Below are 26406 nucleotides of genomic sequence, written 5' to 3'. Positions count from 1 at the left end.
TTCTCCATGGATTTTAATACCCACTCCAAATTTTTCTTTTGTTTCCTTCACTGCTTGCTCAATATACAGATTGAATAACATCAGGGAGAGGCCACAACCCTGTCTCACTCCCTTCCCAACCAATGCTTCCCTTTCATGCACCTCAAGTCTTATAACTGCCATTTGGTTTCTATACAAATTGTAAATAGCCTTTCGCTCCCTGTATTTCATCCCTGCCACCTTCAGAATTTGAAAGAGAGTATTCCAGTCAACATTGTCAAAAGCTTTCTCTAAGTCTACAAATGCTAGAAATGTAGGTTTGCCTTTCCTTAATCTAGCTTCTAAGATAAGCCGTAGGGTAGGTATTGCCTCACGTGTTCCAATATTTCTACGGAATCCAAACTTATCTTCCCCAAGGTCGGCTTCTACTAGTTTTTCCATTTGTCTGTAAATAATTCGCATTAGTATTTTGCAGGTGTGACTTATTATACTGATAGTTTGGTAATTTTCACATCTGTCAAAACCTGCTTTCTTTGGGATTGGAATTATTATATTCTTCCTGAAGTCTGAGGGTATTTCGCCTGTCTCATACATCTTGCTCACCAGATGGTAGAGTTTTGTCAGGACTGGCTCTCCCAAGGCTGTCAGTAGTTCTGATGGAATGTTGTCTACTCCCGGGGCCTTGTTTCAACTCAGGTCTTTCAGTGCTCTGTCAAACTCTTCACGCAGTATCATATCTCCCATTTCATCTTCATCTACATCCTCTTCCATTTCCATAATATTGTCCTCAAGTACATCGCCCTTGTATAGATAGACCCTCTATATACTCCTTCCACATTTCTGCTTTCCCTTCTTTGCTTAGAACTGGGTTTCCATCTGAGCTCTTGAGATTCATACAAGTGGTTCTCTTTTCTCCAAAGGTCTCTTTAATTTTCCTGTAGGCAGTATCTATCTTACCCCTAGTGAGATAAGCCTCTACATCCTTACATTTGTCCTCTAGCCATGCCTGCTTAGCCATTTTGCACTTCTTGTTGATCTCATTTTTGAGACGTTTGTATTCCTTTTTGCCTGCTTCATTTACTGCATTTTTATATTTTCTCCTTTCATCAATTAAATTCAATATTTCTTCTGTTACCCAAGGATTTCTACTAGCCCTCGTCTTTTTACCTACTTGATACTCTGTTGCCTTCACTACTTCATCCCTCAAAGCTACCCCCATTCTTCTTCTACTATATTTCTTTCCCCCATTCCTGCCATTTGTTCCCTTACGCTCTCCCTGAAACTCTGTTCAACCTCTGGATAATCAGTTTATCCAGGTCCCATCTCCTTAAATTCCCAGCTACTTTAAAATATTCAACCATGTATTAGGCATAAATGTTGGCAAAGAATTTAAAGCAGTGATTGTATGTTAAGGATTTAATATTTGCAGATTGTTCAAAATATTTATATTGCAAATTTGATATGAAAATTGAGTAATCAATATGTACATCATGCTGTGTCCTATTGGTTTTGTAATCAATTTGAGTAATTATAACTTTATTAAAATTGTAATATCAACAACAAGTAAACTGGTTTTGACTGTTAGAAATATACTTAAAGATGGGCAGCTGAGTCCGCCAAACCAGTTCATAAAAATATAGTTTTCTGTAGGACAATATCAGTCAACTACAGTGCAACTGCAGTTCAGTCTTTTCATTAAACTTAATCAAAATTAAAAGCCATGTGTTTGACAGTTATTTAGAAAATCACAGTTATGTTCCACGTTATCAAAACCTGTACAAATGGAGGCTGCAGCCAAAAGATTAAACCCCCCCCCCCCCCCCCCCCCCCCAATGTCAATATGACAACAAACATGCAAGGTGGCTACTATTATTTAGTTTTAGTACCAACCATTTTTATCAAATTTTTTGATAAGCTTCATATTCATGTATTTCAAAGAAGCAACATACAAAATAATAAACCATAATTTTTACTGTAGCATTGGTGCAACATGTCACTTCACCAGCAGTCTTTCCATAGAGCAATAGAGAATCAGAGGGTATTGTATTAACATTCAAGGGGAAAAGCAATAAGTTAGTGGAAGAAGAAAAAGCTTAAACAGCCTTGAACCTGTTACTTAGTCCATACAAACACCACCAATAGGCAGAAAATGCCCAGCAGCAGATACTTCATGGGAGACAATAAAGAACATTATTACATCACCTCCATGCCCATCCCAATTCATTCCATAGCCTAATACTCTCGTTTGAAGCTTGGAAATCTAGCATGTGTTTGCACTGAGGGAGAACATCCACAGAACCACATTGTGGTACTACCAGAACCAGCTTCAGTTACAATCATCTCATCAGCCACTGCAGTTGTAATTTTATACTATAAAATCTGATAGTGTAGCAGATTAATTATCTGTGCTTTGGAAATGCAACACAACTTAGAAATTTCATGATATTTTCAGCGGAGGAATTCATAAAGGTGTACAAATTTTCATAATCCCATCTGCTATTTGCAAAATTTTAGATTACATTGAATATTAATCATGCTCTACTGAGAGGCGAAGGGCCTTAATTCAGACCCTACTCCCTTTTATATCAGAAATGTTTCACACAGGGATGGTATTTATGCATCTTTACAGGGATATTACTCTCCATCACAATTAAAATACACTTTTCATGGAGGTATGTTCCGTCTACACTCCTAAATGAAAGGCAGTTTCTTTTTGTCATATGCATTTCGCTTCTTTTATTTATGAGGCCTCTCCAGTGGCCGTCATACATGTTACTTTTTATACACAAAATAAATGTATTATCTAGTAGTTACAATGTGTTACTACTTTTTCCTCTTATGTGTCAGAGTAGAATGAATTTCAAAGTAACTAAGGAACTACAGAAAATGCAGAAAATGGTGATAAAATCAACTGCTTTAGTATTATCCAAACTGGGAAAGCTCTAAGCTATTACATGAAGAACTAGATGAATATTATAGCCACTAGTAAAATCCTCAACGAGCTTCTAACTGGTGTTCCCTATGCTATCTGCTCTGCAGTACATTATTAGAAACACTGTGATACATACAGTCTCCACTATATAGGCAAGACAGTCAATCTGTGAGAGTGCCAACACATGTTAGATGACACGGTTATTAAAAATTCATGTTATACACAGACTTAAAAAAAATTCTGGAGAAATAACCAAGTTGTATCATGATAAGAACTACTGTCTTGTGTTCCAAAGACCTTTTTAATAGACATTTTGTATGTCACAATCAGGAAGCAGGGAGATAATTATAAATATTTGCTTCTTGGGTATCAGGAATTTTGCATGGTTTTACTATGTGCTACCTGTATTATACACTGTGTGGCATGTGGAAAGTAAAATGACAAACGACCGAATGTGCCTTCCAAAAACTTGTGACTAGATCTGCTGTGCTACAGAACTATCATAACCTTTCCAATTCAAAGAGGTTCAGAGTTATAGCCAACTCTTCATGTAAAACACACCTCACTACTAATTACCAAACAATGGAAAATTCAGGATGAAATAAAAATAATATTTATGAAAAGGATATGTTGCTACTCATCACACAGATGAGGCGCTGACTTGCAGACAGGCACAATGAGGGTAAGTTTTCTGACAAAAAGTCATTCTTCCAAAGTAAAACACGTACACACACACACACACACACACACACACACACACACACACACACACACACATATACATATATCTCTTACACACATGACACTGTCTTTGGCTTCTGGGGTCCGGCTCCAAACTCTTTTGCATCTGACAAGTGCAGCAATCTTGGGAGGATGGAGGGGAAAGGAGGAGACATGGGGTGGGGAGTGGAAGGGATATCACGATAGCAGTGTGTGTGTGTGTGGGGGGGGGGGGGGGGGGGGGGGGGGGGAGGACAGAGAAGAGAAGAGAAGAGACATAGAGAAAAGGAAAAAGACTGTATGTGCACTGGTGGAATGTGTAATGCTGGAATAGGAGCAGTGAAGGGAATAGGCAGGAGCAGGACACTGACAAGCAAAGGTTGAGGACAGGGACGTTATAAGAATAATGGATATGTTGTAGTAGAGAGTTTTCCTACTAACCCAATTCAGAAAAGCTGGTATTGGTAGGAACGATCCAGATGGCACAGGCTGTAAAACTTTCACCAATGGGAAGAACACTGAGCTGGCCAGCTTGTTCATAAACTGGGGACATTAGGTAGGAGATTCCTCGTTTCAGGGCAAGAGGTAGTTGAACTCTGGCATATAATGTAGTTCATTTACTCCAGTCCTGGGTGGTACTGAACCATGAGGAGAGTACTCTTTTGTGGCCAGGCAGTGGATATGTGAGAAATTGTAGGTGTATGAAGAGAGAAGGCAAGGGGGATCTGTTTCTCAACAAGGTTAGGAGGGTAATTTCAGTCTGTGTAGGCCTCTGTAAGGCCCTTCGCATTTTTGGAAAGAGACTGCTCATCACTACGGATACAACAACTGTGTGTGGCTTTGCTGTATGGAAGGGACTTCTTGATATGGAGTGGGGGACAGCTGTCAAAGAGGAGGTATTATTGGGTGTTGGCATCCTTGATGTGAACAGAGGTATTGATGCAACAAATCTTAAGTTGGAGGTCAACATTGAGGAAGGTGGTTAGTTGGAGTGAGGACGACCACGTGAAGTGAATGGGGAAGAAAGTTCTGATGTTCTAGAGGAACATAAATAAAGTGTACTCATCCCCCATCCAGATTACAAAGATGTCATCAATGAATCTGAACTAGATGAAGGGTCAGGGATTCTGGGTGATTAGGAAGGATTTCTCTAGATGGCCCACGAACAGAGTGGTCTAGGATGGTGTTATGTAGGTGCCACTACTGTACCATGGATTTAAATTTACATGATGCCTTCAAATAAGAAGTAATTGTGGGTGAGGATATAGGTGGTCACAGTGACCATGAAGGAGGTTGCAGAACTTTTATCCATTATGGATGAGGAACACTGTGACTGTGATTGCCTAGCGAGTCATCATCAGATGGTGGATTTATTAATTGTCTGCAGCAGGGTCGGAGTCATATAGAGCGATTAATATCTGTTGGTTGGGTGTTGGTGTTTTTTAATGCATGTCGAATGTGTTACCTGTGGCTAAGTGTGGAAAGTGCAGTGCAATTAACGTCACTGGAAAACATTTAGTATCTTTTCAGGAATACTGTGTACACCAACATCGAACCAGTTGACAATAATCACTTTACATGACTCCCACAATGCTTCAGACAATTAATATATGTGCCATCTGATATTGAATCACTAGGCAATTTGAAACTGGTAATGGCATAATAAAAAAAATAAAAAAATGAAGAACAAAACAAAATGCAACTGGTTGAAGTAATTTCAAGAAACCTTTTAGGAGGTTGTAGGTTTGGAGTCACTCGGGTATTGGGAAAGGTAGTGTTCAATAGCAGCAAGGCCTCCCCTCCCCTGATTCCCACTTCCTCCACAACAGCCTCCCGAGTCTGCACCCAGTAGCCCATCCTGTTCCCACGACACCCCTGTACTCTCTCACAAGCAGCACATCACCTTCCCCCTCTCATAACATCTTTCCCCTCTCCTATCCTCTTATCTCTCCACCACCAGCTCCAAGCATCCTCTTAACCCCACCACACACCCTAGACTGATGCATACAAGACACAGGGGCATTTCAGTCAGGTCCCAAAGGGTGGAGACAGTAGCCAAATGTGAGTTGTGTAGTGACACGCCTGTGGCATCAGGTATTCCACATATTTGAATTCCCAATTGAATATTATCACATAATTTACTTTCTCAATGCTTTCATCAGTGGTTGTAGTCTCAGAGGTTCTGTGTTAGTATCACCTCCGAGAAAAGAGTAATCATACTGAATTCAGATATGATGATACTGTATATAATAAGACTAGCTGATATACAAAGGAATATTGCATTGCACTTTTATGTCCAAGTATGCACATGTTCAAAAAAGAATTCTGAAACAACATTCTCCTTATGCCCTTCCTTTTCTTCTCGACTGTATAACACAATGTGGACAAAAACTCAGCAGCAAAACCAGAGGAACTATAATTTTCACAAAGAGGATATGTTTGTAACCCAACCTGTATCTTCTGGTGAATTATCTAGGAGTTATGCACTACACATTTTCACAAGCAAGCACACCTCACACAGACACGACTGCTGTCTCTGGTTGCTCCAGCCACAATGCAGCTGAAATGTATCAAGTAGGAGCAATAACCTGGAGTAAGGTAGAGAAGGAATGGAAGGGTATGGCTGTGAAAATAGGAATCTGTGCTGCCCGATGGAGCATGCAGGGACTAAAGGTGGAAGGACATGGCTGCCAGATGCAGCTTTGGGAGGCTGTGGGATGAGAGAAAGGAGAGGGTGATGGGGAGTGGAAAGGAATGAAGCAGAGAAGGGGAAAAGACTGATCGATGCACCACCAGAGAGCAATGCAGAGTGAGGGTGAAGGGGTCAAATTCTGAGGCAGTGACAGGATAGAGGGGATGGAAACAGCTGGATGGAGGTTGTGTGTACAGTGTTTCCTGTAGGCTGTGGCCATGACGACTTCAGGAGCAAGGAATATACTGTAAGGATAACTTCCATCTGTGCAGTTCAGAAAAGCCAGTGGTGGAGGGGTGGATTTAGATGTCCAGGTTTGTGAAGCAGTCACTGAAATCAAGGATGTTATGTATCATACAAACATAAAAAGCTGTGTGATGACTGCAGCAAAGATGCTTTCACAGTTGGTCCAGCCTCTGATGGAGTGGGACTGGAATAGGAATTGCTGTGTTGGCGGATTGGGCATGGCATGTGTAAACTAGGATGTTGTGAGCGATGGATGGGAAACGGAAACCACTTTAGGAGGGGTCTGGAAGGATATTGGGTAGCATGTTCTTCATTTCAGAGCATCATGATAGATAATCAAAGCCTTTACAAGGGATGTGGTTCAATTGTTTCAGTCTGGGGTAGTACTGTGTGACGAAGGGATCGCTACTTTGTAGTTGGTTCTTGAGGGTGGTGGGAGGATTGGGGGTCTGTGGGGATCATCCCCCAGGTGGCCAAGCTGTAAGGAAGGAATTTTTTGGCGTCGTTAATGTGGGTAGAGGTTGGAGGGAGATATCAGTGAGGAGGAGATCAATGTCCAGGAAGGTAGCACACTGGGTTGAGTAGGACCAAGTGAAGTGGATGGGAAAGGTGTTGAGGCTGTGAAGCAATGAGGATATGGTGCCCTGGTCCTGAGTCTAGAGCATGAAGACATCATCCATTAACCTCAATCAGACCAGGGGTTTGGGGTTTTGGGAGGCTAGGGAGGTTTCCTGTATACACGGCCCAGAACAGGTTGGCACAGGAGGGTGCCACACTCTGCTGCAACTATTGCTCAGCTTTCTACATTGGTATGACTATTAACCAGCTGTCCACCAGGATGACTGTCCACTGCCAAAGTGTGGCTATGGCACAACATGCAATGTACATAAAATGATTGATTCCAATGGCTGCTTCACAATCTGGGCCATATGGATCCTCCCCTCCACCACTGACTTTTCTGAAGTGTACAAATGGGAGTTATCCTTACAACATATTCTCTATTCTCAAAATCATCCCAGCTTAAACCTACAGTAACCTATTGTTCACACACTCTCTACTCAACTGTTTCCAAACCCACTGCCCTGCCACCTTGCCACAATTTGCCTCCCCTCACCTTCACTGTGGGCAGCTCTCTGCTGGTGCACCCATTGCCCATCTTTTCTGCTTCTATGCTCCTCTTTTCTCCTTCCTATTTACCAATACTCCCCCCCCCCCCCCCCCCACCACCCTCCCTTTCCATAGCCTACCGATGCTGTGCCTGGCAATCATGTTCTGTATCTGTTGTTTCTTGGTGCTCTGCCATGCACTGTTGATTCCTCTTCTTCATGATTACCCTGCTATTCGTTCCCAGCCCAGTTCCAGATCATTGCTCCCTTTAGATGTGTTTCAGTTCCATTCTGGCTAAAGTGGTTGGAGATAGCAGTCAAGTGTGTGAGAGGTGGGTTTGCTTGTGTGAATGTGTGTGTGTAAATTTTTGTTTTTCTTTTCTGAAAAAGGTTTTGGCCAAAAGCTTATTTGTAGCAATCTTTCCATTGTGCTTGTCTGCTGCTCAATGTGTCATCTTTACGGTGAGTATTAATCAATCCTTTTTATAATGTTGTTGATATTCCAACCTGGACCTTCTACTGTTTAGTTATGCAAAATGGTTTGAAGTAGGTCATGATGGGCGGGTCAGTTTGTATTTGTTTGAATCAGAGGAACTCACTCAGTGTACAGTCAATTTGCTTATTATGTTTATGTTCAAAATACTGCACCAACAAACATTTCTGCAAGGCGACTATTCAGTATGGTTAGTAAGATGTAATTTCATGTATTACCTATTGCAACATCAAACCAAGGTCACAAGCAACAGGGCAGAATGAAATTAATTGTTACTACAATTCTAAGTGCCTCTACAGAAAGTTTATGGAAGATGTTCAAGAGTGTGCAAACAGCAGCACCATCAGCCTCATTGCTTTTGAATAAAATCTTCAAATACAAGGGTTGCACACAAATATGAAAATACTACATGAAATGCAAGCCTGAACATAAATTTCGATGCTAGTCGGGTGCTTCTGTAACCAAGATATTCAAAGAGTTTGGTGTTTCAGGAGGCACTGTATTGAAGATTTATACCACAAACCGGGAAACTGGAAAAACATTATCTGCTGTCACAATGCTGATGAAAGTGTGTGTTGAGTGATCCTGATGGACCATCATCAAAGAGGGCTGCGATGAAAAATACGATGATGACGACAGCAAAAAGCCACTGCTTAATTGAATCACACTTGGAACAACATAAAGGGAGCCCCACAAGCTGGGAACTGAAGGGCAAGCTGGAAATCCAAAACCACTAATCAGTGATACAGATGACCGTAATGTCTTGTTTCACCCTGTTTCCAACTTCTGTTCTAGTTTACATTCCAAGAGTGAAACATGGCAGAGGTTCCGTGACAATTTGGTAGTCATTGTGGTTTCCATGGGCCCCACAGCTAATCTGCAAGGTCACATTAATGCCAAGGATTGTGTGACCATATTGGCTGATCCGGTCCATGCCATGAATCAATATTTGTTCCCTAATGGTGATATTGTGTAAGAAAACAACAGGGCCTTCTGTTCACACAGCTCGTATCATCCTGGACTGGTATTGTGAGCATGAGGAGAAATTGTTGCATCTCTGCTAGTCACCACCGTCACCAGATCTCAATATGAGCGTCTCTAGTGTACTTCAGTGAAAAAGGTGTGTGATCGCTATCAACTTCCATCATCGTTACCTGGACTTGTCACTATTTTGCAGGAAGAATGGTATAAAATTCCCTTGAAAGCCGTACAGGTCCTGCATTTATCCATTCTGAGACAATTGGAAGCTATTTTGAATGCCAATGGTTTTTCTACTCTGTATTAGGCATGGTAATATGTTGTGTTTTTAGTGTTTCCATAATCCCCGACCACATACGTCTGAAAGAGACTGGCACTCATTCCTTCACTGGTTTAATGCATGATCCCATTTCAAGTTAAACACTTTATATAACTCACTCAGCTTGAAAGAAAGTCATTTATAAATCTTTACGAGCTAGGGGGCAGCACCAGCATGAAATATACTGGAGATTGCACATGTATTTCCGCGGTGCCACACAAAGCCTGACATGAGCACTGAATGGGTCATTCATTAAATTTTGTGTCATTGGTCATGTGCTACTCGATGGAAATAACTATTGGTTCCATATAATAAACTAGAACTACAACCATGCATAAAAAGCAGAAAACAACTGCACTAAAAGAGTATGTCACATTGCGCAAAATGTGTATGCTACTATTTAAGAAAAGAAGCCTGAAGAAGAATCTGTATAACATATATGATGTAATAACTGATATGAAAACATTTTATTACCCAATACACAGTTTTTTTACTAAAATTAGTCTCAGTCTTCAAGCATCTCAAGAGATTCTACCTGGGAGATTTAAGGTAGACCACCACACAAATCCTGTCACAGGGAAGGCAGATAGCAGAATTCACATGTATTATAAGAATGCTAAAGAAGTGTAATTCACCTATGAATGAGATCACTTGCAAAATCCCTGCCAATCAATCGCTGAATACTTTTTGTCAAATACAGCACTTCACAAAACTGTTTTATTGGTAGACATGGAAAGATTCGAAATAGAGCCGCACACTTCATCACACATTTGCTGAGCCAGTGTGAGTTTGTTGCAAAAATGCTACAAAAACTGCAATGGGAGAGGCTTCAAGACATACTATGTGAAGCATAGAGAATTTTTCTTACAAAATTCTGAGAGCTCCTATTCCAGGAGGACTCCAGACACATACTATTTCCTCCAACACACATCTCACATAATGACTACAATGTAACAGCTACAGAAATCATTCTTCCATGTACAATGGAGGGATAGAGTGGTGGAGGGGGTGGGGGTGGGAGTGGGATATGGTATTGGTACACTACGTACTCTCTGCCAAACTTAATACAGAAGAAGAACAGATGTAGATGTAGATATGGAGGCAGATATAATAGTTAAATTAACACCTTGAGAGACAGGAGTGACAGCAGTACACTCATCAGGATTAATTGAAAGAGCACAAAATTGCAGTTTGCTTGTCAGGAAAACAGAAAGACGGAAAATAGAAAATTGTACAGAAAAGTTGTACAATCCAGGACACACACTTCCAGCTCCTATCCTGTATTTAAGTTTCAAAATTGTGAAAATTAGTCTGAACGTGCATCAAAATGAATATGTAACAGTCAATTCCTCCTCGATCAGTAGAGGCTACCTTGCAAAAAGTAACAGATCATCAATTCTATGAAAAGTGCAGGTTATTGTTTTGTAAGTATGAGGCTCTCAAAGCTCTTTGTGTGATGGCTAATAAGTATAAATACATCGTCATTTTGAACGTCTTCTAACAAGACACCAAATTGTTTATCTTATGTTGCATGACTGATCCAAATTAGAGCCTTAAGAGCAAATTAAACATGAAAAGTTCATACACATCTCCAAGTGATATTTTTATTGCAACTAAAATCTGTATATAAGGCAAACTATAATGAGACAGGTCACGGAAAAAGAGATCATCCTTCACCTTGTATCATAAGTGATGAAAGCTGGCACAGCAGGTAACAGAAATCAGCTAAACCATCTGATACAATGGTTGTATGGAAGAGCATAAATGCAAGAGGAAGAAAGGAAGGAACAAGGATTAGGGTTTAACATCCCATTGAAATTGCGGTCATTACGGATAGGTCACAATCTTTGACTCCTTCAAGGATGCGGAAGGAAATTGCCCATGCTCTTTCAAAGGAAGTATCTCACCATTTGCTTCGAGTGAATCAGGGAAATATAGGAAATCTAAATATGGATGGCCGCTGTACCACCTCGCTCAGCATAAATAAATGAAAGAGTGAATGACCCATCTGACGGCTCACAAAAACAAAGCTGTATTGTAGGCATAGATGTTCACAAATGTGGGGCATACAAATAAATGCTAAAATAAGTAAGAGCTCTTTGGACCACAGCGTTGCATAAATTACAGACACAGTGAGATGACAGGTGGGTGAAGATGTACTTAAAAATAAAAGGTAAAATCACTTTTTCAGTGTACTACTGAAATGAATTTTTTTAAGGGAATGGATTACAACAGCATCAATAAAACTCATATGATAAATCTAAAATATTTATTGTGAAATCATGCAGACACCAAGATCTTAAACATACCGCCCTACTATTTTCATGATCTTCTGAAGTATCATCAAAAACATCCACATTTTTTTTGTTATTTTGTGATAGTGTATTGACTATTTTGGCCAGTTTCTTCCTCTGCTTCAGGGTACGTGGGGGCTTCCCGAGAAAATCTGCAATATTAATGAAACAATAATGTTACTTAAAAAGGAGAGACTTGATTATGAGACAGAGCCACAAAAGCTGTCGACAGTGCATAAATACATTATAAAAAAAGGATAAACAAAGAAGACATTAATGCCTGTCATCAACTGTCCTGTCTCATATTAAATCAAATTCATTTCACATTTCCTGTCAATAATTTCTTGACTGTCATAATACTTTCAATAATTTTTTCTACTCTAACAGGTGAACAAGGAAAATCATAGCTGATAAAATTGAGCATTTTTGTTACTGAATGAGGTTAGTTGTTGAAGATGTAAAAGTAGAATAGAACGTATAGTATGAAGAGACAGAAGAAGGCAAGAAGGAAATTTGTTCTGGTACAAACAGAAGCAGCATTAAAGTTATTCATTAGCACAATGCAGACACCATTAATCAATGTAAAAATATCTGCAAATATGCATTATGGAAGACATCCAGTAATGTTAATACATTTCCTTCACCTTCAGTACACTCCATCCAGCACTGCAAACAGCTTTCAGACTCTGAGCGCAAATATGGACAAATTTGTTTGGTAGATCACCTGGCTGCACTCTAGCTGTAGCAGAGGCTACCCATGCTCAGATAATGTAAACCAATGAGAGCAGTTGCAGTACCACAAGAAAGGAGCTATTGTCACTGTTGCATCACTACCCACAACAGCTGGCAGTTGGAGAATAGTGAGACCAACAGCTGACTTCCCAGGGACAGCGTTCCAAGTTAAAACCTGACTTCATAGACAATGCTGACCCAGCATCCTCACCATAACTGACAACAATACATGCTAAGGGTGGCATCTATAACAGAAAAGAGATTCCATACAAGGAAGCTTCTCAGGAGACCCTACAGGGCTGCCTTCTTACAGGAGCTGACTGCTTGTGGCCTAATTTCCCTGATGACATTTCGATGGATACAAACATCTAGACTCAGCATCACACTCAAACTACAGACACCATACACTTGCCAAAGCAGTCATCACCAGGATGCTTCCAGCCAGTGACTACCATAGTGGGGAGAGGTTTGGAATTTGGCAATACTATTGATTACTACTCTGAATCAGAGATGCTGTTGAACTGGTGAGGGCTACCAACATAAGCATGTCAATGTACCAACCATGACACCACCAACATCCGGCAGTCAGCTTCATGTGACCTGCTACCTCCCACACTGACATCAGTATGTGAAGCTGTCACCAAGTAATAGCCTTTGTAGAAGCTAATACTTTGAAATCTGCCACTCTGTTCCTTTTCCTTGTCAGTCCATGTAAACCATGATTTTCACCTAATGTTTTCTATGGACTGATATTGTGCTTGCTACTGTCATATTTTGGCTGCCTACATGAACTTTCTTCAGTACCTAGTTGGCTTATATCACAATATTTCTTGACATCAAGGTTGGGAGTTGAAGTTATCTTTCAAACTGTAAAATTGCATGTGAATTATTAAAAAGAGGCAGGGGGGGGGGGGGGGGGGATTACTATAAAATACTGTATAAAAACATATCAAAATAAGTGTCGGATGTCAGTAGATAGGGTGGCAGAGAAAAAGAGAAGATTGTAAATTACTGAGAACCATGACAGTGACAGAATTAGGGTATGAACTGCCACATGGAAAAGCCAGTACCATATTTTAAGGGTCTTGTACTCAAAATTTATATAAAAATGTCCAATGTTTGATTTAAAATTCCTATTGTCTTAAAAATGGCCATATATTCGATGATGCGGGAAACCTATCTCTATCTGGCAACATTGGATTCAACAGGCAGCAGCAGTGCACCAGTGCAAAGAACGTGAGTTTTGGGGATTTACAAGCTTGCTCACACTCTCTCCCTCCTGCCACACCATCATCACAGACCCAGAACACTGTCTAGCCTGTGACCCATCATTGCAGTCTACGATGCCAGTGAACTTGAATTAAAAGTGATCTGTGGTATTGATAACAGTACAATATTTGTTTTTAGTAGCTAGTTTCGTAATAGAAAAAAATAAAAGGTATTCACATGGTGCGGGTTATAAATTGAAAGTAATAGCATATGCAGAAGAACATGGAAAGATAGCAGCTGAGTGGCATTTCGGCCCTCCACCAACAGAAAAAACAATTTGTGCCTGGCAGTCTAGTAAAAAATAAGATGAGGAAGACTAAATGTGCAAACAGAGGACTGAATGCAAAATGGCCGAAACCAGAAGATGGCATATTGAAATGGAGTCATGGACACTGGCAAAATGATTCAAATACACACTTGTAAGTGAGCACTACAGTGGAACTTAACAGACTTTAAGAGTGGAGTTGATTGGTGCTAAGTTTATGAGGAGTCATGGACTTAGCGTATAAACAAAACCTACATATCTCAGATAATGCCACAAGAGTATGAAAAGAAAATATCTTTCCATTGCTTTATTATTCAACATTGAAAAAAAACCAGTGTGGAACTAAGCCAAATAGCATGCATGGCTGAAACTCCTCTGACATTTGAAGTGCTGAGTAACAAAACTGTTAGCGTGAAAGATGCTAAAACTGTAACTAAAAAAGCAAGTGGATGTGAAAAAATACACTACACTGATGGTACTAAACTTAAACAAATGATCATTTTCAAACACAAAACAATGCGAAAATCCTCTGAAGTAGCACAAGGTGGTATTGTCCACATACATGACAAGGGTTGGATGGACAAGGCTGGTATGGAATTATGGACTAACAGACTGTGGGAGAAAAGGAAAGGAGCTTTATTGAAGAGTTCTCTTCTTATGCTTGATTAGTTTAGTAGTCATTTAAAAAAATTCTGTGAAAGAGAAATTGAGACAGGGAAACACACAGCTTATTGTTATTCTGGGAGGACCTACTTCAAATCTGCTACCTCTAGAAGTCTCAATAAATAAACCATTTAAGGTGTGTATGGGAGAGAATAGGAACAAGTGGATGATGGATGAACCCCCAAAATGAATTCACGACTGAAGGGAGCTTTAAAATTACCTACAATCAAACAAGTGTATCAGTGGATAAAACAGACGTCGACTAGAGTGAGAGAAGTTGTTATTGCTAAATCTTTCAAGAAGTGCAGCATAAGTAACACTCTCGATGGCAGTGAAGACTATCTTATTTATGAAGAGGAAAATCATGATGAAAATGATGAAGAAGAAGAAGAAGAAGAGGAAAGTTCAGATGATGATTTTCAGTGATTTTAAAGGCCAGTTCACTTTTATACACTAAGAACAAATGGTAAAAATGTTATTAAAAAAACTGCTCAAAAATTAAGGTGCATTTTATGAAGGGCGTTAGAAAAGTCCATGCAAAAAAGAAAAACTACTTACGCGTTTGGGGTAAATCGTATTTATTTTTTGACATAGTCTCCTTTTAGACTTATACACTTCATCCAACACTGTTCTAATTTGTTGATCCCTTCCGAATAATAGGAACTTCCAAGCCTGCAAAATAGCTATTAGTTGCTGCAATCACCTCCTCATTTGAATAAAATCTTTGTTCTGCCAGCCATTTCTTCAAATTGGGGTACAAATAGTAGTCCGAGGGAACCAAGTCTGGAGAATAGAGGGGATGCAAAATGAGTTGGAATCCTATTTCCATTAATTTTGCAACCACAACTGTTGACGTGTGTGCTGGTGCATTGTCGTGATAGAAAAGGACTTTTTTGTGGTCCAATTGCTGGCATTTTTCTTGCAGCTCAGTTTTCAAACGGTCCAATAACAATGAATAATATGCACCTGTAATACCATATTTCATCCACAGTGACGAAACGATGCTTAAAGTCCTGCAGATTCTTCCTGAACAGCTGCAAACCATCTTTGCAACACTTCACACGCTTCTGCTTTTGGTCAAGTGTGAGCAATCACGGAACCCATCTTGCAGATAGCTTTCTCATGTCCAAATGTTTATGCAAAATATTATGTACCCATTCATTCGAGAAGCCCACAGCACTAGCAATCTCACACTCTTAACTCTTCTGTCATCCATCACCATATCATGGATTTTATCAATGATTTCTGGAGTCGTAACCTCCACAGGGTGTCCAGAATGTTCAGCATCACTTGCGCCCATATGGCCACTCCGAAAATTTTGAAACCACTCATAAACTGTTCTAATCGAAGGTGCAGTGTCACCATAACGTTTATCAAGCTTCTCTTTAGTCTCCTGAGGTGTCCTGCGTTTCATAAAGTAATATTTAATCACCACAGGAAATTCTTCTTCGTCCATATTTTGATAATCACTAGACTTCCTTGATTCACACGAATGCCAAACACAAAGAAATTGACCAATATGTCTGAAACTTGGTGTGCATTCTTTACAAAGATGCTACTAACTAAACATGACCTCGATACATGCCGGTGGTGCCATCTCTCGGACTTTGCACAGACTTTTCAAACGCCCCTCGTATAGTCTGTGAAACATGGTATGTAATGATGAGTCACATCCTGCCTTCAGAGTTTGAAAGAGTATATTATACAAGATTCTACCAAGAGAAACATTGCAGTAGGCTCTCAGAGGATCACGGACCTATACGCCATAGAAAAGATCCAAATATAAGAAGACTGCATAATGCTGCTTTCAAAAAATAATTTTTCAAAAAAGCTCATTGTTTTGAGTGCACACTGTGGTACAGTACTTAATGCACAAACTTAAACTATTGGCTGGAGTCCATATAGTGCTATTGTTTTTACTGAACATTTGTTAGGATATGAATGGCAGTTGAAGACATTGAAGTACAAGCATCTATTAGTATGTCTTTCACATCTTTTACTTTAATCTCCGAACTTTGTCTGAAAGTCCATAGACCTAGCAGAGAATTTCTTACAAATAGACAAACAGAAAGCTAAAAATAGAGAATGTTTTAATCACTGTCATTAAAATGTTTTTGTTTAGACTTAAGAACCCAAAATATAAATGTTAGTGCAGATACACTTGTGCCCAAAATTAAAATAACAAATGGAAATTTTGCAAGCCTGCATTTATTTTGCCACAAAATAGTGTAAACAGGTCATAGTAAAGTAGAAACAATTTAAGAATGCGTAATGTAAACAATTGCAACATGTATAATTGTAGACAAAAATTTTCTTCATTTTTTCCAACTTAACGGATTTGCACACACATTCCAACAACTGGTTAATTTACTCAATATGGATTGTGACCACCTCTAGCAGCAATACAGGCCTGATAATGATGGGGCATGCTGTGAATGATATCAGTCTCAAGTTGAGGCAATAATGCTCATTCTCCTGCAGAGCAGTTGGTGGATGCTGATGTGATGCAAGACGTCTCCATAGTGAATCCCAGACAAGCTGTATGGGATTCAAATTGGGAGAGTGAACAGGCCAACCATTCACGCAAAACCTTCCGTTTTCAAGAAAACATCAATCAGCCATCTCTATGGGGTCAAGCATTATCGTCCATCAATATGAAGTGTGGGCACAAAGCACCCCGCAACAACTGCAGATGAGGTCCCAAGATCTTGTCATGATACCCGACAGCAATTAATCCTTGGCAATTAACCCATACAATTTCATGAAGAGGGGTTCGAGTGGTAAACATAATCCTTGCCAACATCATTAGGGATCCTCCTCGATATTGGTCTCTTTCCGTAATATTTGGGTCCCGAAATCATGTTCCATGTTCCCTCCAGATGTGAATCCATGGAGAATCACTCTCCAGACTAAACCGGGACTCATCTGTGACAGCAACAGGGCCCACTGTTCAACAGTCCAGATGGCATGATGAGACTACCATCTAGATGTTCCCTTCTGTGAAGACGCGTCAGAGGTGGACATACAGCAGGTCACCAACAATAAAGGACACTCTGCCAAACTCTTCGGCACACCGTTTGCCTCGATACAACACATCCAGCGGCTGCTGTGAGCTCACATACCAGTTGCCGTGCACTACTAAGGTGCTACTATTGTGCCCTTACAGCCAAATAATAGTCCTCTCTCCTGTCACACGTGGTCAGCCCTACCCTTGTCTTCGGGATACAGTTTCGGTTTCTATAAACTGTCAGCACATCCGGAAAACAAAAGAACACTTCACATTAAGCCACTGAGACAAATCAGTTTGCTACTGTCCTGCTTCTGTTCTTTCTATGGCCTTCCACCACTTAGCATCTGGCAGATACCTTCTCTGTGCCATGTAAGGTTGAGCCAGATAGTAGGGGATTCTGTCTTTAATTTATTTCAAAAGGTTTATTTAATTCTCTTGTTATGGTCGAGCATTAGCTGGTAGCTTCAGCTGCCTGTAATTTTCTCTTCCCATGATCTGGCAGCAGCAAGTCAGCATCGAGGTGGGCAATCTCAATCACGCACCTCCCACGTGTGTTGACAAGGTAACGCCGCTTAGGCAAAGCTGACCGAGCTAAGCTTCAGAACTTTCCAAGGCCCCCCCCCCCCCCCCCCCCCGCCCCCACGGTTTTCTCGGCTCCTAGCCAATCAGGGCGGAGGAAATTGCGTGGCCGTGATGTAGGTACTCTGCTGCCTGTCGGCCGAAAATGCTCTCTCTGCCGCGTGTCCTGTGGCAGTGAACATTATCTTCCCTTCCCGGTGCTGCGACGCCAAGGACTTTGTTTCTGTAGATGCCACGCCATCTGGACTTGTCCAAATGGCAGCCATCACTTTTCTTTAACTTCGTCTAAGTTTGCTGTGAAATATGTTCACTAAGTCTTGGCTCATTCTCGCCTCCCCAGGCCTGACTCATGTTGCCCATTTGAATTCGCATCTGTTCATTTTTCTGCCAATAAATGGCCTCATTTCCAAAAAAAGGTGTCAGAATAATTTTTTTCAACATATTCGCCCACCGCCTTAGCCACTCCTAACAGACCCATTTCTGCACAGCCATACTGCAGCATCTGTAACTGTTTACAAAGTAATTGTGGCTGTGGGGCTACCTGACCACGATCGTAAGGACATCTGTTTGACAGTTTGCGTGATTTTACTGTGAATTGGAGACAGGTCAGGGAAATAACAGTTTGTTGATTTAATTTTAGACACCAGTGTATATTTTACATCCTTTAACACGTAGTTATGATACTGAATCAATCATCTTACCTGTAAAATCATAGCCCATATCACTTGTTTTCATATTTTTAGTTTTCTTGGCGGTGTGCTTACTATTTTTGTCATTGGTGGAATCTTTACTATCTTTGCCTAATACTGGGACTGTAGTATTTGGCTTTAAATTTCCTTTATTGATTTTATTAATTGAGTGGATACTATGAGAAACTTCATTCTTACCAACACCATCACTCTTGTTCTTGTACATTATGGCATTAGAACTTTCTTTTTGTGCATTGATTTGTTTGTTTCCACTCTTCAGAACTCTCCTTTTGGAATTTGTAAAATGACTTGGGTTTTCAAATTGATTTGCTGGACAGTTATTGCGATCTAAAGGATCACTATTCACAACTTTGTCTGTGTCAGGTATAGATGGCTGCCGTTCTTTTTTACTTTTCTTTACGTTTCTGTAAACTAATTCTTTCTTTCGTGTTGAGTTGACTGCATTTTTTACGCTTTTTGGTGGTACTGCTTCCGGCTTGTTCAACATCTCACATTTTTTCTTGTCACCTGCACTTTGCACTCTGTCACTTTTCACAGCCTGTAAAAATAATTAAACAATTCAAAAAATGCAAATCAACTTAATTCAAATGTAAATCAGTCACCTACATTACATCACCACAAATAACAATACATATAAAACATTTTAAAATAAATTAAAAATACAGATGAGAGAAGCTTTTATTTCAATAATCTTTTAATTGCTACAGGCAAAGACAATCTATCACACACATGGGGTGTTAAGCAGCCTGTAGATACATAATAGCGACAGACACTAATAAAGCGGGAGCAATCAAAAATGGTGTCCGGCCATCATACACAGCCCCAATTTCTGTTAGAATTGTCCTCTGGCTGCCTCTACCCTCTTGTCCCATTCGCTTTTAGCTCATTTATCCCAGCAGACCCCACTGATATTCTAGTTGGGAGACACGTTCAGACCTTTCACAAGTGTGTAAATAGGAAATACTTTCCTCGACATTCTGCATGTCAGCACTCTTGCACCAGGCATGTAATAATGTATTACCTACCCTTTTGCATAATAGGTATTTTCACACTAATATTTACACAGATCAGGAAGATGACTTTTTTGAGAGATGAAAGAGGAAAGGTGTGGCGAGAGAGTATCGTGATGAATTAATAATAATTTATCAACAGGAGCAGTATTCAAATTCATTTATCATTATTAACCTGCTGTTAAAACATTTTCGTTTGGCATCCTGGATCAGCAGCAAATGAATAGCACCCCCCTATCAGCAGCATATGAATAGCACCCCCCATCCCCACTACTCCATTACAGCTTGTGCATCCGTTTTGTCACCTTCATATCCTAAGAAGTTGGTGCAGTGTGTAAATCTCATTTCAAGCTAATTTTATTGTTTTAGCACTTCTTGTCATTGAACTCCATGTTGTTTTGCTAATTAATGTACTATGCAGCATGCAGAGAAAAAGATTTAATCAATTACAAAAGTGAAAAGCTTTGCACATGTCTGCATTTTTTTATGATTGTCAGACAACACTACAACAGTAAGTTCCACAAGGAGAGTGACACATTGTCGGCACACACGCTTCTCCTTTTATGATACCAGAGGCTGGAATTGAACTAGCACTAAAGTGATTCACTGATTTAATATTTTCATGTCATTCTGAGCTCAATTTTTTGGTTACTCTATATGATTTCCTTCCGGAGATCATTTTCTTGATACAAAACTTTATATTATTCATAATATACAAAATCAATCCATGAGTGTTCAGGTTTTCCACTCATTGCTACATTATTGTCACTTCATTACTTTTCCTATAGTTTCCTGCTTCACCTGACATAATTTTTAAGTTCCTATGTGACAACATAATTAGAGTGTTTACTGGGTGGCACTGAATAATTTTTTAACTGGGTGTTCTTTATGGGGGCTCTAAAATGCTATATGTTTACAATACAAGACTCCATGTAGACTCTCTCCCTTTCTAGATCAGAAGTACATAATATCTTAACAACTCGTGAAGTTTTGGGCTGACTCATGTTGCAGATACTTTCTGTATTGCTAAAACATTAATCTTAAGGTTACCATAACATGTGATTAATTCATTTGGATCAGAATGGAATTTAAGTTTGTAGCACTCTTCATATGGATTTTTTTCTTTCTTTTTTCTTTTCCATGATAAATCATAGATAATCATAAGTGAGAACATAATAATCAACAATATATTTACCTACAAGTCTGACAATATGGTTTATAGTTAAGGAAGTCATTAAGCCAAAGATGTAAAGCATTTTCATCCAGACAAAATTCTTATTACTGATTTTTTGATAGGGAGGGAAAAATGAGTGCATTTGAGGTTCAACATCAACAGTGACGCAGGAAAATATGAAATACACATTCTTACAGGGTTAGGAGTTCCCATCAGAGAGCCTTGCTCCAGGCACATTCCCACTGGTAATCTCACTTGAGTGTATGAACAGTGTTTTATAGGGAGAGAACTGAAAGCTGCAGCAAAAGGTCCAAGCTGAGACCCTTGGAGCTGGTGATCGGCCGAGGCTACACATTGGGAACTATACCAAAAGCAAAAACCATCAACACAGTGCAACTGTCACCGCTGGTCTGGCAGATGTGACTAGCCTAATAATAGCAATGAGGAAGAATGTCACACTCAGCATGGAGCCCTGAAGGGCACTGTTCTCTTAGAACTGTGGGGAGCCGAGTGATATACCAACCCTGACACGAATAAACCAACAAAAATTCAATATGGAGCCCCAGTTATGGAGAGTAAGTAAATCCCACACAGTGTCATATACCTTATGTAGGTAAAAAGACAACTGCAATGAAGTGTTGGCAATTAGAAAAGGCCTTTCGGATTGCTGTTTCCCATCTAATCATATGGTCATCTGTGGATTGTCCCTTCCAGAAACTACACTGACAGTGGGTGAGAGGCTTCACAACAAGAAAAGCCAACATAAACATCATGCTATAATCTTTTCAACCAATTTTCAGAGCATGTTGGTGAGGCTAACCAATCGGTAGATGCTGATGGCTGCGGGTTTTGTCTCATTAGAATTGGGCAGTTCTCAGACAGTGACAGGTTGTTATATAATTCAGAGTGGTGGAGATGAACGATAGGGATATATCTTCAACTTTCTCATTATCCACTCATACTGCAGTGCCCTTAAACGATCATGAATAGTTGCTGCAGTGCCTTTGGTCAACCTCTGCACTGGCTGGTGGCATTGAGGGCCTGTAGAAATGGGAATAGCAGTTCAAGGAATGCGGATGATCGGTTAGGACATGTCACTCACAACATCATTGATGCTATCTGACAGAGAGTGCATGAAGTGGTAGCAGAGATATACAAGCGCCAGCTGACCCTTCGAAGAGCTCAAAATGGTAAATGATCTGTTAGGCAATGACGAAGAAGAATCAGGAGCATTGGAAAGTGGCCGCTACCATCAAAATCATCATGTAGCGACCATTGCAGTGAATCATTGACATTGGGGGAAAAGACAGGAAGAGAGCTATTCAATTAGAAGGCCCCTACCAGACAATATGGTACTTCCCAATGAGAGGAGAGTTGGGGGGAGCAGTTAAATTCCAACGCAGGAGAAAAATGTTGTGGTTGTTGTGGTCTTCAGTCCTGAGACTGGTTTGATCAGCTCTCCATGCTACTCTATCCTGTGCAAGCTGCTTCATCTCCCAGTACCTACTGCAGCCTACATCCTTCTGAATCTGCTTAGTGTATTCATCTCTTGGTCTCCCTCCACGCTGCCCTCCAATACTAAATTGGTAATCCCTCGATGTCTCAGAACATGTCCTACCAACCGATGCCTTCTTCTAGTCAAGTTGTGCCACAAGCTCCTCTTCTCCCCAATTCTATTCAATACCTCCTCATTAGTTATGTGATCTACCCATCTAATCTTCAGCATTCTTCTGTAGCACCACATTTCGAAAGCTTCCATTCTCTTCTTGTCTAAGCTATTTATCGTCCACGTTTCACTTCCATACACGGCTACACTCCATACAAATACTTTCAGAAACGACTTCCTGACATTTAAATCTATACTCGATTTTAACAAATTTTTCTTCTTCAGAAACACTTTCCTTGCCATTGCCAGTCTACAGTTTATATCCTCTCTACTTCGACCATTATCAGTTATTTTGCTACCCAAATAGCAAAACTACTTTACTACTTTAAGTGTCTCATTTCCTAATCTAATACCCTCAGCATCACCCGACTTAATTCGACTACTTTCCATTATCCTCGTTTTGCTTTTGTTGATGTTCATCTTATATCCTCCTTTCAAGACACTGTCCATTCTGTTCAACTGCTCTTCCAAGTCCTTAGCTGTCTCTGACAGAATTACAATGTCATTGGCGAACCTCAAAGTTTTAATTTCTTCTCCATGGATTTTAATACCTGCTCCGAACTTTTCTTTTGTTTCTTTTATTGCTTGCTCAATATACTGATTGAATAACATCAGCGATAGGCTACAACCCTGTCTCACTCCCTTCGCAACCACTGCTTCCCTTTCATACCCCTCAAGTCTTATAACCGCTATCTGGTTTCTGTACAAATTATAAATAGCCTTTCGATCTCTGTATTTTACCCCTGCCACCTTCAGAATTTGAAAGAGAGTATTCCAATCAACATTGTCAAAAGCTTTCTCTAAGTCTACAAATGCTAGAAACGTAGGTTTGCCTTTCCTTAATCTTTCTTCTAAGATAAGTCGTAGGATCAGTATTGCCTCATGTGTTCCAACATTTCTACGGAATCCAAACTGATCTTCCCTGAGGTTGGCTTCTATCAGTTTTTCCATTCGTCTGTAAAGAATTTGCATTAGTATTTCGCAGCTGTGACTTATTAAACTGATAGTTTGGTAATTTTTACATCTGTCAACACCTGTTTTATTTGGGGTTGGAATTATTATATTCTACTTGAAGTCTGAGGGTATTTCACCTGTCTCATACATCTTGCTCACCAGATGGTAGAGTTTTGTCAGGACTGGCTCTCCCAAGGCTGTCAGTAGTTCTAATGGAATGTTGTCTGCTCCGGGGGCCTTGTTTAGACTCAGAGAAAAATAGTCTACTGAATAAAAGGGGCACAATTGTAAGGGCTGACAAATGTGATGCGGCATTTAAGAAGCTGAAAGTAAGTCTAGCTGACTATATTAAGTTGTGGTATCCAGGCTCCAGTTAACCATACTCTTTGGCTATGGTCAGTTAGACTGTGGCTTCTTCTTCTTCATGATTGGCTCCAGAGTCCTTGAATAACCTTGGTCTCCTGTACCACCTGCCTCTATTCTTCTCTGCCCATTGCCTTCTTTCTCCAATTTATTATTCCCATCACCATTAGATCTTCTTCCATATCAACCAGCCACATTTTCCTGGGTCTCTCTCTTCTCCTTCTCCCGCCAGGTTTTCTCAGAAAAACTTTCTTGACACTCCAAGTTTCTGGCATTCTCTGTACATGTCCTGCCCATCTCATTCTTCCCTGCTTAATTTTAACAACAATATCCATCTGTCCAAAAAGTGTTTGTAGTTCTACATTTGTCCTTACTCTCCAGTCATCTTCCTCTGTCACTGCTCCAAAAATCCTTCTAAGTATCTTTCTTTCCCATCTCAATAAACAGTTCTCCTCCTTTAATGTCAATAACCAGCCTTCTGGTCCATATATTACTATAGGTGTTTTATGGTCGTGTATACTTTGATTTTTGTATTCCTATTAACATTCCTGGAATTAAATACATTCTGCAAGGCAAAATAGCAACGATTTCCACTCGCTATCCTTTCTTGAATTTATACTGCTACTTTATTGTCCTCCATTATTACAGAACCTAAATATTTAAATGTTTTCACTCTTTCATATTTTTTCCCATTCATTACTATTGAATTCTTTTGTCCGTTTATATTGGGCTCCCCCATCACCATATACTTTGTTTTGTTTATGTTTACTTCTAAACCTACTTCTCTTGCTGCTTCCTCTAACGTATCGTAGTTCTCCTATAGTGCCCTTACATTTCTTACATTCCTTGCCATTAATGCTACGTCATCCGCATATGCTACCACTTGAACTTGCTGATTAAGTATTGTTCCTCCTGGGCTTATCGGCATTTGCTGCATCACCTTTTCTAAAACTAAATTAAATAGCATTGTAGAGATCAAATCGCCCTGTCGTAGCCCCCTCTGTACCTGGAATTCACCAGATAGTTCTTGCTCTACTCTTACTTTACACACTGTTGCTTTCATTGTCATTTCCATTAAACTGACCAGTTTTAGTGGGATTCTAAATTCTTTCATGATCTGTATAATTTTCTTCATGTGTAGGTTGTCATATGCTTGCTTAAAATAAATGTACAACTGATGTAGTTACTTGTCATACTCATAAAACTTCTCTAGCACTTGTCTTAATAAAAATATCTGATCCATCATGGACATGTTCCTCCTAAATCCAGCCTGATAGTCCCCCCAATATCCCTTCTATCATCCCTTCAAGACTGGAAGCTAAAATTTTACTAAATATCTTATATGTTACGTCCAAGAGAGTGCACGATAATTACTACATTCTGACTTGTTGCCTTTTTTATGCAATGGGCATATAATTCCCATGTTCCAATCCTTAGGCACTACATCCTTTATCTAAATTTCATTTATCAATTCATGGACTGCCTCCTCCATTTTCTTTCCCCCATATTTTAATAATTCAGCCTCTATGCTGTCTTCTCCTGCTGCTTTATTCTTTTTTAGGCTCTTGATAGCATTCTTCTCTTCCTCTGGCTCTGGTACTACTTCCTCTTCCCGATTCTCTATATCTCACCCTGATTCCAATTTCAAGTCCTGTTCCCTTTCATTCTCAATCACAGTTCCTTCTTCTTTATCCCCTTCTTTCCCGTCAAGCAGTTCAGTAAAATACTTTTGCCACCCTTCTAGGATTTTGCTTTTATCTCGAATTAGATTTCTGTCCTTATCCTTATATAAAAAACTGTCAAGGTTGGAAACCTTTATTCAAATCTCTTGTTCTTTCATAGAACCTTCTGATCTCTATATTGTCTCGCATTCCGTTCGGTTGCTCTATTTTTCTCCTTTCATGCGCCTTTTCTTTAGCCTACAAAGCTTATCCTCTCTTTTCTTCTTTCCTCTGTATTATTCTGCCGCTAACCTGTGTTCCTTTGCAACATTCTCCATCTCACTTCATTTCTCTCATGTATTACCGTTAAGTATTCCTCATGGAATCACTTAAGCACCCTTTTGCATTGTACTCTCCCCAGTATCTCTTCTGCAGCTACACTAATGTCAGTTCTCAACGACTCCCGTTTAGTTTCCACATTATCTTCATTCCCTGTGTTTCTCCCTGCTTCCAACATCTCTTCTAGTTTCTTCCCATATTCTTCCTGTGTTTCCTTTGTTTGGAGTCTTTGTATACTGTGTTTCATTCTTA

The 26406-nt window shown here is 39.9% G+C and overlaps 1 protein-coding gene across 4 annotated transcripts in view; it reads right to left on the bottom strand.

Annotated features, from left to right (window-relative positions):
* LOC124606880 overlaps positions 1-26406 on the bottom strand; it is a 305942-nt gene that overhangs the window by 32570 nt on the left and 246966 nt on the right. For all 4 annotated transcript variants that reach the window (XM_047138973.1, XM_047138974.1, XM_047138975.1 and 1 more), the window contains 2 exons: positions 18979-19525; positions 11775-11911 (listed from right to left, as the gene is read on the bottom strand). In XM_047138973.1, coding sequence (XP_046994929.1) covers positions 11775-11911; positions 18979-19525 — 684 coding nt within the window. The remainder of the gene's footprint in view (positions 1-11774; positions 11912-18978; positions 19526-26406) is intronic.

The sequence above is a fragment of the Schistocerca americana genome, chromosome 3, assembly GCF_021461395.2.
Source record: "Schistocerca americana isolate TAMUIC-IGC-003095 chromosome 3, iqSchAmer2.1, whole genome shotgun sequence".
NCBI lineage: Eukaryota > Metazoa > Arthropoda > Insecta > Orthoptera > Acrididae > Schistocerca > Schistocerca americana.
The sequence above is the reverse complement of the archived record's forward strand: the minus strand, read 5'-3'. Positions and strand labels throughout refer to the sequence as shown.